The sequence below is a fragment of the Onychomys torridus genome, chromosome 11 (assembly GCF_903995425.1).
Source record: "Onychomys torridus chromosome 11, mOncTor1.1, whole genome shotgun sequence".
Taxonomy (NCBI): domain Eukaryota; kingdom Metazoa; phylum Chordata; class Mammalia; order Rodentia; family Cricetidae; genus Onychomys; species Onychomys torridus.
The window spans coordinates 6,222,297-6,240,214 of record NC_050453.1 but is presented as its reverse complement, the minus strand read 5'-3'; the positions used below and the strand labels follow the sequence as shown (position 1 = coordinate 6,240,214).

Genomic DNA, 17,918 nt, shown 5'->3' with positions numbered 1-17,918 from the left:
TGCTCATATGCACATTAGTGCTCAGGATCCATGACACGTGTCTGGTACAGGGCCTCACAGAAGGATAACTGTGGCTGGCAGCCAGCGGATCCAGAATGTGGGTTTGTTTGATTTGAGTGCTATACTGTATCACACTGTTTTCCTCCAAGAAACTGGCTCTGTAAATGCTGCAATCTGGTGCCTCAGAGACCTTCAATAACTGAAACCTGCCTGACACTATCAGGACAATATCCCCCATCCCACATGCTTCCCCATTTGAATAAAAAGGACCCATCACCCTTTAATTCCTTGGGACAAAAATTTAGCCAGGGTATGGTTGTCTCTTGCCCATGGCACACTTAACTGGTCCATGGGTAAGCTCTACCTCATTCTCCTCCCAAATATACCCAGAATCTGACCATGTCTCAAGATGCCTGTTGCAAACATCTCCAAGCAGAGTTAGTTATTCTGCTCCTGCTGACTGGACAGTTGTGTGAAGGCAAAGGCTGGGGAAGGGCTGTTGGAACACAAGCCAGAGCAAGTAAAGATGCAGACTCCATATTTTTAAACGTAGGAAGCTGGACATGGCACAGTCCCTGTGATGGCGAGTTCTAATCGCACAACAGAGAATCACCAGGAAAGAGAGGCTCAGTGAGAGATTATCAAGGTCAGATGAGCCTATGGCATGTCTAGGGGAGATTGCGATGTGAGAAGACCCAGACTGAAGGTGGTAGAAGACACAATGTCAGTCTGTGTAAGAATGGAAAAGCCGGCTGAGCACGAAGCATGAGTGCCTTGTTTGCATCCTGCCCTTGCCTATAGACGCGCTGTGAGGCGCTGCCTCAGCCTCTGCTGCTGTGACCTCTCCACAGTGATGGACTGCCACCTGGAGTCATCAGCTCAGATACAAACCATTCTCCCTCAATTTGCTTACTGTTGGAATAATTTATCACAGCTACAGAAATGGAACCAGGGCAGTCCCCATACCCTGCCCAGCATCATCTTCTCCAGTACCCCTCAGCCCCCTGGCAGAAGCCCCCATCTCAGCCAGGGCCTGTGTATGTCTTCAGGCCCCTGCCTAAGTGCTGCTCCACACCTGACACTGGTTTGTGTCTTCATCGAAAAATTACCGTATCAGTGACAGTTCACTAGTAACCTTATTTACAGCCCACCCTCAATATTTTCTAACACCCCCCCTCCCATGCCAAGCTTCACTGCTTGAATCTTCTGGAACCTATCACTATGGATGAGCACCCCACTTCGCAATAGAATACAGGCTCAGAGGGGGCAAGAATCTTCATGCTCCAATCTCCCTGCATTTCAGAGCTTGCCTTACATGGTAGGCATTCAAACAGTATTTGTAAATGAATGGATAATATAGAGCTCATATAATCTTAACACAATAAATAAAAAATAATGTTTCCTTATTTTAAAAAGTGTGTCTTGGGGTAGTACATTGAGACCCTGTAGCTCCTAGTATCCTTCCACACATCCTCCAGATGGAGGCCAGGCCCAGGCTGGAACCAACCTCCCTGCTGTGTAATGATAGGGCCTGGTCAATGCTGCAGAGCCTGCTCATGACCCTGTGCTCATGTCTAGATAACTCTTCTTCTAGAGCACATCTGCCTGTTAGCCCTCTGATCTCCTTTCTTCCTCCTCATTCACCATATCTTGACCTCTTCAGTGTCTCCCATCACCATTCAGAGATTAATTTATTCTGTAGCATTCCAATTTCAAGCATTCCTAACTCCAATCTGCAAGCATTTCTAATGTGACTATATTTAAAGTGATCTCCCCATTTGACTATGTAGGGAGGAGTACCTTAAGAGAGGCCATACTTTTCTCCTGTCATTTTATTTGGATAAATACTTAGCAGAAAAGTCAACCCACTGAAGCTCCTCCATAAATATCCAGGAAAGGACCAAACAGCAAGGAAGAAGTTATGCAAAAAGTAATTCAGTACTGCCCCAATGAAGATACCAAATATATAGACTGAGGTCACTAGATACTATCATATAAACCCAACGACTCTTTACCCCATAACAGAGAAGGATATCTTCCCTACCTAGCTCTCAGGCAGAGGGACTGTAGCTTTACAGAGAACAAACACCTGTAAGATACCTTTGTTACTCAAGCATAGGCCATAGATTTTGCAACATATTTTAAATCCCCAAATTGATTAATCAGCATGGGAATAGCTAGACTGAAGGTAAACCGTGTCTAATAAAACCAAGCTTCTCCTGGTCTATGCCATTCAAAGAGAACACTGATAAGAGTTCTGTTGCCTGGGAAGAACATTGACATGTAGCCAATGCACTCACCAGGTTAGAAACACAGACATGTAACATACATCACTGTGCATGGAGATGATAATTCCACATTTATTACACCCTAATGCACAGATTATCAGAGCATTTCCAAGAAAATGTTTATTAAAGGATTTTAAAAAGTAGTAAACACAGGTAGTAAGTGCACACATTCTTGAGTCTGCCCACTTAGGTTTCAATTAACACTACCACTTAGCACTCTCCTGCCTGTTTGTACAGAAGTTATTTATAGATGATTAGGTTAAACATAAACAATTGTGAGAATTACATAAGCTAGAAAATGTAAAAGGGTTAGAGTAATGTACACCCTTAGTGGTTATTCATTGAATTCTGTCTGGTGACAGTTTTTGTGAGTCTAAACCTCAGCGGTGTTTTCCTGTGTGTTTCTGTGGTGATACCATTAACTGAAGTGCATAGAAGCAGATACCTGCTCTGCCTTCAAATCCTGACCCAGAAAAGACATTTGTCCTATCAATCTGTCTCTAGCACCTCTACCAATCTTGTTGAAAAGCTGTGGTGATTGACTGAATGTGTCATTATAAAATTACTGGGAATCGCACAGAGGCACAGGTATCTAGCACAGAAGCTCTGGAGGCTGTCACCTGCCCTGCTGTTCCTCCGTCTCTTTTATCCCACCCTGATAAATACAGCATGGAGTCAGGTGGCTGGTAATAATGTGGGGATCAGGACAGTTTCATTGTATGGGACACTGTCCTACTGTTTGACTGCTTCCTCCTCACTAACAGCAGGTTGAACTAGTACCCACTGCCACCCTTTCTGCCTCCCACACTGCAGGAAGATCAAGCTCCCTAGCCTCCCAGTATTGATGCCAGACCAGACTGTTTTCTGGACCCTGCTGATGTCACTGGGCAAGTCACCTGGACTGGCTCTGTCTGGTTTCCTGATCTGTATTGCTGTGATATTGCTGTCCAGTCGACCCCTGGCAGGGTTTTAAGAGTTAAAGTAATAGGGAAATGAGATCGGGGAGACACCAGACACTGGAGCTCTAGGGGAGCTATTATGCTATTCTCATAAATGACCACGGGCTCATTTGCCTTTTTCTGTTCTTGATCCTTGAAGTCTGAACAGTTTTTTTGTATCAAAAACATACATATTCCAGGGGGAAAATGTACTGACATTGAGTGATAAAGATAAGACATGATAAATAACAGGCAACTTTTGCACTGAAAATGATGGGACATAAAACTACGTTGAAAGACCAATGACACTCAACCAGCTGTGCTTAGTAATAAAGCTCAAATGGATGGAGCATGCAGAACAGAAATGATAAAAGTAGGTCATATTCTGAGCTCTGTGTATTCCAGGAAAAAAAACAATGTAAAATAAAAAATCTGTATTCACCACTAGACTGCCCCATCTGCCATGGCCTTTAAGTTATTTTGAGAGTTCTGGGTAGAGTCAGACAGTGAGATCATCCTCCAGTTCACAATAAGATTCCACCAGACACCTGCGCGATTCTTTTCCTTTTCCTGCACAAGACCAATCATACTTCGCACCAGCTATGAGGGTGCAGTTACCTGAATCAACAGCTACAGACCAATAAAAGGATGGGGAGGGGAAATAAGAGCTACAAACAAGCCTGATGTTTTTCCTACCCCTCACTCCTGCAGGTGGGTTATCCTTGACTCTTGTCACACCTACTGGATGGGAAGTCTCTTGCCATTCCAGGAGATCACCTGGGGCTTACAGGGAAAAGTTGTTTATTCATGAAGATTTGGTGAAGGGCTCACACATACCCTATCTGAGCCCAGAGCTGAGGCTCTGGGCACCACTCCAGTTGACCTCCACTGACACGACCAGAAGCTATGCTTCAAAAAGCAAAATAGGCAGGGATGCTTTAAAGATCTGCAGCATCTCCCGGGCAGCCTTATGTGGTACAGAGAAAGAATGAAATGAAGATGAGCTTGCATCAGCTCGGGGGAAAGGGGTAGCTGAGACAGAGGACTAGTTAGTGGGCTGTTTGTCTGCCGCTGTAGAACATGCCACCATTTATCTAAAAGCAACAGAGAGTTTGGTGTGTGCGCATGCGAAGAACGTTTTCAAAACTGAAGACTGTGTCAGTTTAAAAATGAAACAAAAATGAACAAAATTTAAGTTAAATGGGAGAGATGCAGAAATGCCTGAATGTGGCAGGACCCTTGTGGGGATCAGGAGCAGATAACACCAGCTCTGAACAGCTGTCAGTCGTGTGTGAATAAGGACATGTCTCCTCTGCAGGCTGGGAATAACAGGGGGAGTTCATCATGAGATGGAACTAGGGCAAAGGTCCTACAAAAACATGGGATAAATCCAATTATAAATCTCTAAATCTATTATCCCAACTCATTCAAATGATATAAAAACCCAGACACAAAATGAGGAAAAGCACACTCAAATGATGACTCACAGATCACTTTCCGTCCAATTTGAATTAAACCAAGCAAGAAAAAGCAAGCTGTCTAGGAAAATAGATGTGTACATGATGAGAATGTTTTCAACAGCCAGCAAATCCCCTTGTAGGGGAATTTCAAGGGTTTTCTTGTCACCTATGACGTTTTACACCAAAGAAACCCACAAGCAAAATACAGTCATGTCTAAGAGGCCAAATACAGACAGAAATCATTTGGGGGTTAATACTTAAAGCATGGCTCACCATGAGGATGGCGCTCTGCTGTTTTAAATTAAAACTGGTGTGCTTCTTTCCCAAAACCTTCATTTTTCTGTGTAGTAGTAAGCTGATCTTTTTTGGAATTCAAAGAAGAAACGACCATTTAATGAAACAATACTCCAAGGAGGTTAAAGAATTGGGTGACAACTTGTTCACAAGGTGGAAGGTACATCCCAAGAGTGTACAAGCCAGTCTCCCTAAGTGGCGATGGCCATAGCCCAGTTGAAAGCTCTACTGTTTTGTCAAACCAAGACTTCTCTGTGGGCAATGTCCTCCCCAGTCATGAGGTCCTGAGCCAAGTAAAACCCTGCCAGTTCCAGGACAGGGACTAAAAGAAGAGAGAAGGAAGAAGTATAAAAGAGCAGGAAGGAAGAGGATGAGCAGGAGAAATAAGAGATAAGATGGTAGGAGGAAGACAGGAGAGGAAAGGAAGACACCGGGGAAGGAGGTCCATGCTCTCAGGGACCGTGAGGTCCACCCTGGTGCCCTCATCTTTTCTTTCCCCTTAGGGAGAAATGGAGCCCAGCTTGTCTGGGGGTTGTTACCTGAATGAGATCGTCCAGCTCGGTGGAGTTGACACAGGCGTGCTGGGCTATGAAGGTCTGTTTCTGGATAACAATGGTGGTCCTCTGGGAAATCTCCTGAGGCTGCTCCAGTGCCTTGAACACAGTGGCTCCAATGATCAGGTAGAGGACGACCACCAGGAAAATCGTGGAGACCGTCTTCCATTTCATAACATTAATGGTCGTGTCAGTCTCCACCCGGGAAGCAAGCACAGTGGGTTTCGCAGAGAAGGAGAGCCTCGGTTTGGAGTTCTGAGCGGCAGACTTGGGATCCAGCAAGTCAGGGGCCGCCACTGACAACAACAGAGAATTTGGGTTAGGCTAGAGGAGTCTCGAAGCAAGGGGCTAGCTGCTTCTTTAGGGGGTCAGCCAGGGCTGGCTGAACTCAGGAACTCTCCTAAGTGGGAGCTGAGGAACCTCACCCTGCAGCCTTCTCTAATTATTTCCAGAACCATATATAGGCTCAAGGGAGGGGGCTGGGCTTCTGCTCTTTGCTGCCAATGGAGTGCCAGGTGGATGGAAAAAAAACAGGGGTCAGACCAAGAAGTCAAAAACTAAAAGAATGCCTGAGGAGTTCCTCATTCATTTCTAGTTTTGTTTCTGCTCATGATTATGTATGTGTCAATGAAGATGTCGTGAGCTCCCAAGGGCTGATGGTACTAAACAAGATATCTGCTCACAAGGAAGGCTCATGGCTGACTCCTGTATATTAGACCTTTACACTGTAAGTCATCAGAGTAAAGAAGATTTGCTGTTTGGGTTTTCAAATTCTTACAGTGAAGGGATGGTGACTGGTGCAGTTCCAGATATCCTTCCTACTTTCTGGTGGGAACACACCACTTAGTGCAGTCATATCTAGAGCCCGACTTCCAAAGTAGGCACATTATGAAATATGCTTCTGCCATCACTTAAAACACAAAACACAAAAGTTATTGCTAACTCTTGAACCACACCAGCCAAGACAGGACCAAGTCCCTCTATTTCTCCAGCAAAAGCAAGAAGAAAGAAACCCAGCACATTGGCTTACACCTTAGACCCTCATGCTCTGCACAAGGCTAATTGTTCCATTAGAGCTCCCTGATTCTGTGGGGTGACTCCAAGTCCATCTATTATTTATCCAAACTCTTCAAAATTGTCATTAATGGGTTTCATTTTAGAAAATACAAAAGCTGTTCGATGGCCACTTGCGGAGGGGAAAATAAGCCACTCACCGCAGAGCATTTGATTGGAGAGGCAAGAGCGAACTAATATGGGTTAACAGAATGGTCAAGAAGATGGAGACTTAAACACCAACACAAAGCATTAGTTTAAAGCTCACCACTTACAAGAACAAGCCAGATTACTGCCATGTGTATAATATAGGTTTCATAAAAATGGTAACATAACCTAAAATTTACTTTTCAATATTCACCAAACAAATCCCCATGGAATTGCACCCTACAGTCTCAGAAATTACTCAAGGAGAAGACACTTATAAAGAGCATCCATTTACACACAGCTACCTATCCTGCTCTCTTGCCTAATGCTGTGCGTAAATGTAGGCTACCACAGCATGAGTTCATAAGGTACATCTCCAGTTGCCCATCAAAAAAAGACACTCTCCAAACAAAGCTATTTGATGAACCAGAGGAAGGGGGGGGGGGTTGTAAAATGAAGGCAGATGACAGGCTCTCCTGAAGCAGCCAAGCTCAGGGGAAGTTCTGACTTTGAAGAGATGAAATCAGAGCAGACCTGAGGATACAGCCCCTCCCCACCCCCACCCTCCACCCCCAGCAGGAGCAGCTCTCCATGGAGACTCCCCTGGGTCAGTTTCATCAGCTTCCTAAGTGAGGCTCAGCCCCCCCACTACAAGTGGGGGTGCCGCCTTCTCCACCCATCCACCTGTTCTGAATCAAGTCACCAACTACCATCACCATCCTGGCAAGGGTGATGCCACTCAAAATAAGCACTTCAGCGCGTGTGAACTGTTTGGATTTTTACAATCTAATAGACTGTGTGCTTACTACATACAGTTAGAGATCACTATCACCTGTAGCCGCTCTGCCACTCCCCACCCCCACCCTGCTGCTCAGACTCTGACTGAAACATAAAATAATCTAAACATTGAGCCATCTTCTGACTTAAAAAAAAAAAAACAGAACACAACAGATGAGTCCTGCATCTAATCATAAAGTCAGGTTCCCCACCCCCACCCCCACCCAGGGTACCGACTTTCACCCTAGGGCTACTTTCTTGTGGAGAGAATTATAAGCCACTACCAGCCCCAGCGTGATCCCACCAAAATATTGTCATGATGCACCTTGAGAGAGAGAGAGAGAGAGTGAGAGCAGATATGGTAATATTAGATATTTTATTCTCTCTCTCTCTCTCTCTCTCTCTCTCTCTCTCTCTCTCTCTCGTGTGTGTGTGTGTGTGTGTGTGTGTGTGTGTGTGTGTGTGTGTGTGTGTGTTGGGCTGATAAATTTCCTGAAGGAGTTTAATTCCTTTAAGCCGTGGCCTTATATTTAATTAGCAGAAATATATAATGCACAATTGGCAGACTAGAATGGACAGAAGCTGGTGGAATACAAAATAAATATTTAAAACAAACAAAAACCAAAAGGCAGCCTTGCCTCCCAATCTAATCTGGGCGCTGTGGATTCCCAGCCTCCACTGGTGATAGTGCAGAGGCCACGAAGCTGCCTGTTCACACACCCTCTACACCATCACTACCTCTCCCCTCCCCCAGCGTCCTCCTCTGTGCACTCCTGGTCCCTAGTCCTCACCCATATATGCCTCTTGCTCTGGCCTCTCGTGCCCCCCGAAACAGCAGCAGAAGCCAGCTTTATATTTTATTTCCCCCAGCACCATTGCGTGTCCTCCGTGCTATGGGCAACAAGTGTGATGAAGGCCACAGTGCAACCTGCCTGTGGGCTACTCTCCAGGGCTGACCCTCCTCTCTAGAAACTGTCTTAAGATGTTCCAAACCCACACCCGAGGGAGGCAAACGCAAAAATCCCAGGCACCAGCGGAAGAGCAGAAGACCCGGCCAAGAGAGGATACGGGCTGGGGTTGGGTAGCCAAGCCAGGATCACATCCAACCCACGGAATGGAAAGGAAAATAAGCCATGGGACCTGCGCCGCCCTCCCCAGAGAGCGCGCGGCTGGGGTGGGTGCCCGGGGGTCTCACCTCCTGCGGTATAGCCGGGTCTCTCCCGCGAGGCGCTGGCAAGCATGAGGCATGCAGCATTCAAAATGTTTTTTTTTTTTTTTTAAACACAGACTTGATGCTTTTATTTTTTTTCTTTTCTTTCTTTCTCTCTCTTTTTTCTTTTCTTTCTTTTTCTTTCTTTCTTTCTTTCTTTCTTTCTTTCTTTCTTTCTTTTTTTTTTTTTTTTTTTTTTTTTTTTACCAACACGCCATTGTACTCACTCCTTATTCCAAGATGGGCTGCGCACTCCGAGCTGCACGGGCAGGCATTTTCCCCGGCTTTGTTTTACAAGGTGGGGAGAGCGGTGCTGGAGGCGGGAGGGGTGTAGGGGGAGCGTGAGAAGAACCGAAATCGCGGGAAGGAGGGGACACCAGCGGCGGCAGGCTGGGCAGAGGGCGAGGCCGAGGCCAAGTTGGGTTCGGACACGGCTGCCCCCGCGCGCGTTGGGTCACCCCGACTGCGCTGCCGCCTGGGGTCCCGCGCGGGCCCTGAGTGCGCTCGGCCCGTGGCTCAGCGCGCTCGGCCCGTGGCTCCTCACTGCCCCGGGGCTCGGAGTGGGGGTGATCACTGCAGCCCGCGCGGCCGAGCGCCCGGGTGTCTTTGTGCCGCGGCCCCGCGCATCCCCTCTCCGCATGTCTTTGTGCGGCGCCCCGCCTGGCCCGAGCCCTGTCGAGCACCCGCAAGGGGGGGTGTGGCCCGGGGTGGCCCGCCTGGCCCCGCAGCTCCTCTCTCCCCTCGCCTCGCCGCTCTTCCCTCCTTTCCGAACTCCCTCCTCCTGCCCCTGCGGTGTCCCCGCCTGGGTTCGCCTCCCCCCCCCCCCCCCCCCCCCCAGCCCTATGCGTCGCCCCAGCTGCCAATGCGTCTTCCCCGTGGCGCCCTCGGCCCGCCTCCCGCCTGGGAGCAACATGAGCCTCACCTGCACCCATCACCCAGCGTCCCACCGCCACCTCCTGCTCTAGCTGTCAAGCATGCGTCTTCCACAGGGCTCCAAACCATGCCTTCCGGAGTCCGGGTGTCGCAAGAGACCCCAGATCTCTACAGGTGAGTATCTTCCTCACTAGCGCCCCTCTAACCCGGGTGGCACAGAGACAACATCCCGCTGGTGCCCTGAGAGCCTCAGAGTGAGGGGCTGCATAAGGACGCGGGGTCTTCCAGGCTACACTGGGGAAGGGTTAAGGAATGAGCATTGAGGTCTCAGGGCTACTTTCTTTCATTTGGGCCTGGGGTTCCTGGATCAGAAAGGAACTGGATGTCAGAGTCAAGAGGGAATGGAGAAAAACGGACTGCTTTCTCCAGGACAACCCGCCACCCCAGCCCCAGCCCCACCCCCACCCCACGGCTGGGACCAAGGATGCTGAATGCTGTTGAGTGTGGGTGGATTGCGCTGCGGGGCGGCAAGACAGCCGCCCTCAGGCTGAACTTGTTCCCTGCCCCCTCCCCAACACCCATGGAAACCCTAGACTGGTAGACAGCAATTCTGCCCAGACTCCTGGAGTGCAGCGCCTGAGCTGCTGAACTCTTGTAGACAAGGATTGGTTTGGAACAGAACTGGCCAAGGAAAGGAAGGAGACTGGATGCTGCCTTTACTCTATGTGGAAGAATTTTAAAACTGCCCTCCTGAAAGGCACTCCACTTTGCCGTCAGGAACTCCTGAGCTGACCACCACCTTCTGCCCCCGTCACTGTGCTGCGCGCAAAGCCAGTGTTTTCCCGGGGACACATAGCAAGTCACAGACCCAGCCGTGGCTGTAACATGAACCTCATAAATCGTTTACAAGACTCTCTCCAACATCAATGATTTTTTGTTTTATTTATTTTTTATTCAAGAATAATCCCAGCACCTGTTTCCTAGACTGTAATAAAGTGTCCATCTTGCTTCAATGTAAACACCTTTTTCTTGACTGTTGGTCTCAAAAGTGACAGAAGTCATTAAAAAGAGAATGAGTCTGACCTCACTAGAAGACGGACCCTCCTAGAGCATCTATGTTATCATCGCTCATGCTGTCTCCTCACTTCACTGCAGGCCTTTCTGGGCCCCATGGCCTTCTCTCATGGTTTCTCCCAACACACTCCCTCCTCACACCTTACAGGACTTAGGGAATGCATCAGCTAAGTTCTGTACACAGAATATCCCTGTGTGCAAAATTGCTTGCCCAGGGGATTCGTTTTAGGGGCTTAGTTCACACAATTCCTGAATCTTGCAAATCCCTCTGGAATCCCAGAGCAGCTACAGCACACTGGAAGCTTGAGGCACAGTTTCATCTACACCAGGAAGTCTCTTTTGTTCCTGAATGGGTGACACCCACCTGCAGAACTACAGTAATTTTGAGCTAACTCCAGGGATAAAACGCCTTCTCAGCAGCCCTTAGGTTCCAGATTAGCATTCAATAAGAGCTTCCGTGCTAGGTGAGGTTTCCAGAGAGTCCTAGTCTGCTGGCTTACCATTTGTTCCTTCTGGTCAGTTTGTCACAGCACTATCTTGTGGGCTCTGGGAGGGCTGGCCATGTCCCCTAACACACAGGACTAGTGAGGGGTGCTGAGTTCAGGATTGCTGATAAGCACAAACATTATCATTCTCCTGGTCTCACTCCAAGCATTCAGAGCAAGGATACCCAACTTATATAGGGAATGGGGCAAACTCTCCAACTTGAAATCATTTTTGCCCTACAAAGCCATTTTGCTGCCCAGGAAAAAATAACCCCAGGCTATCCTTCCTTTCACTACATTTCTCTCTCCTCCCTTCCCTTCTTTGCTTTCCCTAATTTATTCCAAACCTTGGGGATCCTCTTCCCTCTCTGGATCTCTCCATGCCTTGCCTTGACTGGTCTGTCAACTGAGTGACTTCCCAGTCCACTGGGACATTGGCACCCCTATGTATTTCTGTATACATGCCTCCATGGCTCAGTTCTCCCACACTTACAGGCTTTAAGTCTCCCCACCAATCCCTGTCAGCTCATTGGCAACCTATATGTGCAGGGTGCTTTGGTTGGTGTCCATGGTGGGGGCAGAGAGATGGGGGCAGGAAAGCTAGCTCAACAGTTAAGAGCATTTGCTGTTTCAGAAGCAGACCCAAGTTCAGGCCCTAGTACCTACATGGTGGCTCACAACCATCTGTAACTCCGGTTCCAGGATTCCCAACGCCTTCTTCTGACCTCCAAGAGCACTATACCAACCTGCTGCACACAAATACACGCAAGCAAGCACTCACACACATAATAAAAATAAATTTCTAAAAACAAGAAAGAAAATCAAAAAGGAAAGATTCTAAACCATATCAGGGAGATTTAATCCAACAAGCTAAAAGCTAATCTCCCCAAATAATCTGAAGGGACCACAAAAGTGCCCAAGGCCCTGGCTGACTTTAGCCTCCTTTCCACAGCAGACCTACAGTCCCTCCTTCAGCATCCCTGCCCCTTTAAGCGACTTGTATGAAAAGGCATGCATAAGAGTATTTGAAATAAGAGAAAGACCAGATTGTGTGTCACTGAAACGAGAGAAACAGGTTGGATTGTCCTATTAACAATGTGCACACCTTACTGTTTACACACCAGCCTCATCAGAAGTGTAATGGAAGGGCCGAGAATTGCTTTGCTCAGGTTTTAATCCACAAGAAAAATCCAAAATACATAGTGAAAAGATTGGGCTCCTAAAAAGCCTCCTTCTGGTCCTTTCAGAATACATACAGAGATCCAATTTGCAGCCTAAACTCAGAACTTTATTCTCATGTTAATTTTGCTTTTTTTAAAAAAAAAGAAAATCCTGCCCTACTCAAAATGCCCTAGTGGAGGAAAAAAAAAATAAGAAATGAACATGCCTCTTTATTTTCATTATCTTGAGTACATCAAAGGAATTCTGCGAGCATCTTACCTCCACTGCTTCTGAATTGTGAATAGGCTCATCTGATGGTCAGTTCCTGACCTACTAAACAGGGAGTGCTCACTGCAATCACAAGAGGTAGATGTAAGAGCTAGGGTGAGACGTCATTCATAATGTCATCTTCCTGTTACTAAAATGGAACATTTGAGGTGACTAACCTAGAAAGAGAAAAGGTTTATATTGTCCTATAATCCTAAAGATTCCAGTACAAAATCACATGGTCCCATGAAGACAGCGCTGCCATAGCCACATGACTTACACCACAAACAGAGAAGCCTAGGCAGCTTGCATCTCACAATCCCCTTTTAAGCCAAGCTTCCAATGACCTAAAGACCTCCCTCCAGACCCTACTGCCTACAAGTACACAGCACTTCCAGATACTGCCACACTGAGGTCTTACCTTCTACACTGGAGCCTTTGGGAGACATTCTAGATCCAAACACTGGCATCATTTACGTGTTTAATATGACAATTTACCCATTAGCCTAAACTCATGAAAATGGGAGCTACTGATGATGCCAGACCACCACCAAATTCTAAATCCTTATGTATTTTGTAATGTATTCAGTCTTCCAGGAAACACCATTCTACAGATATGAGAAGAAAGCACACTGGTCAAATAGTCACTGAGCGGCTACTTCACCCTGAGCAGTTCTGTAGGCATGGCAAGCACACTGCCTTCAGAGGGTAGGTATATGTGAATATACCTGTAACATTTTAGTACATGCCACTGAGAAAGTTACAGGGCACTGTGGCAGTATTTTGTGTTGAAAGCGTAGAGAAGGCCTCTGAGGAAGTGAGCATATGTATGAGGAAGTAAAAGATGTAAGGAAAGATCTTCCCCAACAGAAGGGCTTGCCCAAGGCCTGTGGTGGGAGACAGCTGGGAGAACACAGGGAACTTCAGGAGTCGGGGCAGGTGGGGGGATTTGTTCTGCAGCAGGAGAGAGTAGATGAGGCCCCTAAGAAGCATGCATCAAATGTCAGTAAGACCTGAGTTGTGTGATGCCTTTAAGAAGGCAGTCCTTCAAGGCCAGATGTCCACACAAGCTATGTGTAGGATGGGGTGTCTGCAACTTGAATCAGAGTCATCTGAAGGGGCTGGTAGAACCCACAGGCTTCTCCCACACCCAGAGTTCTGATATTTTTGTCTTTGGTGAGATTTGAGAACTGGCACCCATAACAAGTCTCGAGGAGACACTAATGCTATCTATCAGTCAAGGACTACACTCTGGGAACCATTTGACAAGAGGTGGGATCCAGGCCTAGTCTGCCATGATAGTACATGACCACGGGGGCAGTTTTCAGTAGTGTTGAGACATGATCACTAAGTCAGTTTTCAGCAGAACTGAGAAACATGGCTCAAGAGCAGGGTAATCATTGGCAGATCAGGGTAGACACCCATATATGTCCATATCACATCTCAGCTTCAAAGTGTGACCTGAAAAGACTTGGTTATTCCATTTTCAACACAGCACTTCTGTACCAGTCACTTTTCTGTTGCCATGACCAGATGTAATTTACAGAAGGAAGAGTTTGTTTAGACTTAAAGTTCCAGAGGGTTGGAGTCCACCAAGGCAGGAAAACACAATAGCAAGTGTAGGCACAGCAGCTGAAGCAGGAAGCTAAGAGCTCACATCCTCAACCACAGGGGGAGGTAGACAGTGAACTAAGGGTAGTTGATGAGTCTAGACTCTCAAAGCCCGCCCCAGTGACATGCTTCCTCCAGCAAAACCACACCTAAACCTCTCCAAACAGTGCCACCAACTGGGGCCCAAGTGTTCAGACTCCCAAGTCTATGGGGGACTTCTCCCATTCAGAACACAGCAGCCTTTTTGCCTGGTCCCTGATGGCTCTCATTAGCTGATGGCTGTTCGACCCAGGCAATGCTTCAGGTAAAGCCCATGCTTGGACACAAGGACTCTGCCTGTGCAGCTGTTTGCCTTTGCTTGCTAGCATAGTTTCTGCTAGTGCTGACTGGTTCTGGGAAGAGGAAATCAACCCAACATCTCCTCTGAGATTGTCACAGGCAAACAGACAATATGAAGAGTGACTCCCTAAAGACATGTTCTATTGTGCTCAGAAAGCAAAGCTTCTGATGTCCCCATCCATGGTCTTCCCTCCCCTTACATCTTTTTGTGTCTGTGACTGAATGAGCACATATCAAACCTGCTTTCAAGGCCATAAGCTAGACTTATGGAAGATTTAACATTGACTCTCCATGGATTACCCCAGGCCATATTTCCCCTAGATAAAAATCCTAAAATATAGACAATGACTTTCTATTAGATTCAAAATTTGGTAAAGTGCTCAAGGACTTTCTACATTTCCTAAAATATGACCCAGGCACTTTGACTCCCTGAGTGGTCTATCCCAAGTCCTCCTGGTCACTCCTCCCCAGGGCCTTTCACCAATGGATTCCTCTCCACTTAGCAGTGACCCCTTTCTACACTGCAACAGCACAGAACTTTTGAACGTAAAAACGTGCTGTTGAAACCCTACACACCCTCTTCTTTCCTGGTGCCTTCAGAATTCAGGCCACAGTGTGAAAGGTGGCCCAGGGCCAAGTAGCTTCTTGGTTTATCAAAATGAAGGAGAAGGAAGGGGAAGAGGGGTCATGGGAAGGAGGGAGAAGGAAGGAACAGAGTGGGGGAAGAGGGAGGTGGGGAAGAGGAGAGGAGAGAGAAGGTGGAGAGGAAGAATAATATAGACAACCTGTACCAAAGGTTCACCATGAGCCAGGTGTATTGAAGGCCCTTCATTTGTGGTTTGATCCTCGTCAGGACCATATGAGACAAACAACATGGTTCTTAGCCTTATCGAAGTCAACTAACTTGCCCTGCATAAAGCAGGCCAGTGAGTGTACTGTGAGCACAGAGGCCTTTCACCAAGAGCTCCAGTGTTTCTGCTTTGCTGTTCAGCCACCGGCTGGATTCCAGGTTTTTGGATTCATTTTACCACTTCTCCCTTAAGAACCTTCATGCATGCCAGTTTTCCATCCTGGACTGTGCCTGCCCCCTTTCTGAGGAGACTATAAGTTACATTCACCCATCATACCTCAGCTAAAACACCCCTCTTCCAAAAAGCCCACTACCTCCCAAGCAAGTTCAGCCCATTACCCGCAACACATGCTCTAACAGCACAGCCTGTGTAACCGTCCTGACAGCTTCGCTGTCATTAAATATTTATTTAGACTGTCTTTTATTACTAATGGAGCAAAAAACGTGGGTGGCTAAAAACAATAGAAATGTGTGGTCTGCATTCTGCAGACCAAAGGTCAGAAATCAATGTGTCCCAAGGCCATGCTCCCTCACAACTCCTCAGGACCAATTCTGTTGACTGGCAGCTCCTGCAGTTGGCTGGAAATCCATGGTATTTCTTGGCCTGGAGACAGCTCTCCTGTGCCCTGTGCACTGTATCCTTGTCTTTCTTCATAGCATGTGTGCCCTTCAAGTGGTCAGTTTTCATATCCACACTTGCCCTTCTTTAAGAGACCAGTAGTATTGCCCAGGCCACTCTAAGGATCTCATCTTAATTACTTCTACAAAGACCTTATTGCCCAGAGAGCTCATATCCTAAGGTGCTGGGATTAAGATTTTATTTATTTCCCCCAAAATATTGATTGTGGGGAAATACAATTCAGCCTGTAACATTGCCTGTAAGACTCCAATAAATTCAAAGAGACCTTGGCAGCTTGTTCCTCTTCATAATAGCTAACATGTAGTAAGTTCAAAATTCCAACAATCAATGCTTATTCCATGAGTCAAAGCCCAGAAATAGCATGGCTGAGAGCTCAGCCATCAACCAGGGGTCCAAATCTCAAAGCCTACAGCATCACAGAGGTACCATTTGCATATAAAGTGTGTATCAGAAATGAAGCAAATGTTTCAGGCAGCTTCCATTGCTTCCTTCCAGAAGGGAAACTGACCCTGAATCTGAGAAGCCAGAGTTTCAGATGATTTTTTAGGAGAAATTTTCTAATTTTCAAACTGAGTCAAATCAGATGAAGAATTACTAACAACACTAGTACCCACAGGTTAAGTATGACTGCGAGGCCATGTGACCACGGCTATGTTGGCACAGCCTCCGATGCCCTGGGAGGGACAGTTATAATGTGAGTTCCTCACTGAGTTACAGACTGTGTTGGAGTGTCTCATTTTGAGACATGGGGCTAGTACTAAAAAGGCTTTCCCTTCTCTAGCATAAAATTGAAGGATTGTCAAGAAAATACAAAGTAAGTAATACTTTCCTATAATGTTTGGGAAAATCAACATTAAATCCAGAAATTCCTAATAAACACAGACAGCTCACCCTCTTGTTACCTCACATTTAGCCCTGATGGACTCCTTCTCCACTGTTACCTTTCTGGTTAGGTCATGAGGTCAGGAGCCTTCTCTGATTGTGACAAATGCCAGAGATAAGTCAACTTATAAAGAGGTAAGGTTTACTTTTGGCTCACAGCATGGGGAGGTTTCCATGCATTACAGATGGGCTCTTTTACTTTGGGCTAGTGAGAGTGTACTGTAGTATCAACATATGCAGGTCAAAGCCATTCACCTCACAGTGGGGGTTAGAAGACAGGAACAGGCTTGAAGGTTGCAATGTTGCAATCCATGCAAAGATGCACCCCTAAGGACAGAAGACCTCCTATGAAGATTCTACCCTCCCCAAATAGCAGGGAGCCAGGCTTTTATTTAAGAGCACAGTGAGGAGGGACTGGTATAAATAGCTATTAATCTGATTTTAAATTTCTAGATCCAAACACTAGCAGTCATTGTCTATGAGACCAATCTTCTTCTAGCCCATCAGTTTCCCCTTCTTGAAACTCCACCAACTGAGCAGAATTAATAGAAGCACAAGCCACCAGAAACCACATGCCTAAGCATTCCTTCCAGGGCCAAGGTCTTGAACCAACTTACTCATTCCATGGAATCCCGCACTCATCCTCTCTCAGAAAGGAAAAGTCCTTCCTCTAGAAGCTGCTGATGCTTGGCTGATGAAACTGCCTCCGTTATAGTTTTTCTCCTCGATTCCTGCCTAATGCCTGTGCGACTTCCACCACACTGATGTTTGTGATGCGGCTGTGGAGCCAGCTCTACAGCAGTCGGCCCAGGAGCCCCCCAAAAGAAGGGTGGTTACCCTGGAATGTTCTACAATCCGGAGAGAAATGGTATCTTAATTGGTGAGGGCTTTGGGATTGGGAGGGCACTCTGACCTTTCCTAAGCAGCCAATCAAAATGTAAAGCTTCTCATTGGTCCAAAACACAGTTTGCCTCCATGGGACAATGGGCGTGATTTGGTAATGAGCAGGTAAGAG

At 46.8% G+C, this 17,918-nt stretch overlaps 1 protein-coding gene across 6 annotated transcripts in view; it reads right to left on the bottom strand.

The window, feature by feature from the left end:
- The window catches only part of Kcnk2 (potassium two pore domain channel subfamily K member 2), a 197,104-nt gene that overhangs the window by 124,777 nt on the left and 54,409 nt on the right, over nucleotides 1-17,918 (bottom strand). For 2 of the 6 annotated variants that reach the window (XM_036202515.1, XM_036202519.1), the window contains exons 1-2: nucleotides 8,707-9,514; nucleotides 5,520-5,830 (exon numbers count right to left, since the gene is read on the bottom strand). In XM_036202515.1, the coding sequence (XP_036058408.1) occupies nucleotides 5,520-5,830; nucleotides 8,707-8,752 (357 nt within the window). In that variant the 5' untranslated portion in view covers nucleotides 8,753-9,514. Of the gene's footprint in view, nucleotides 1-5,519; nucleotides 5,831-8,706; nucleotides 9,515-9,643; nucleotides 9,997-17,918 lie in introns of those variants that run through there. The other 4 variants (XM_036202516.1, XM_036202520.1, XM_036202517.1 and 1 more) reach the window with 3 other exon arrangements.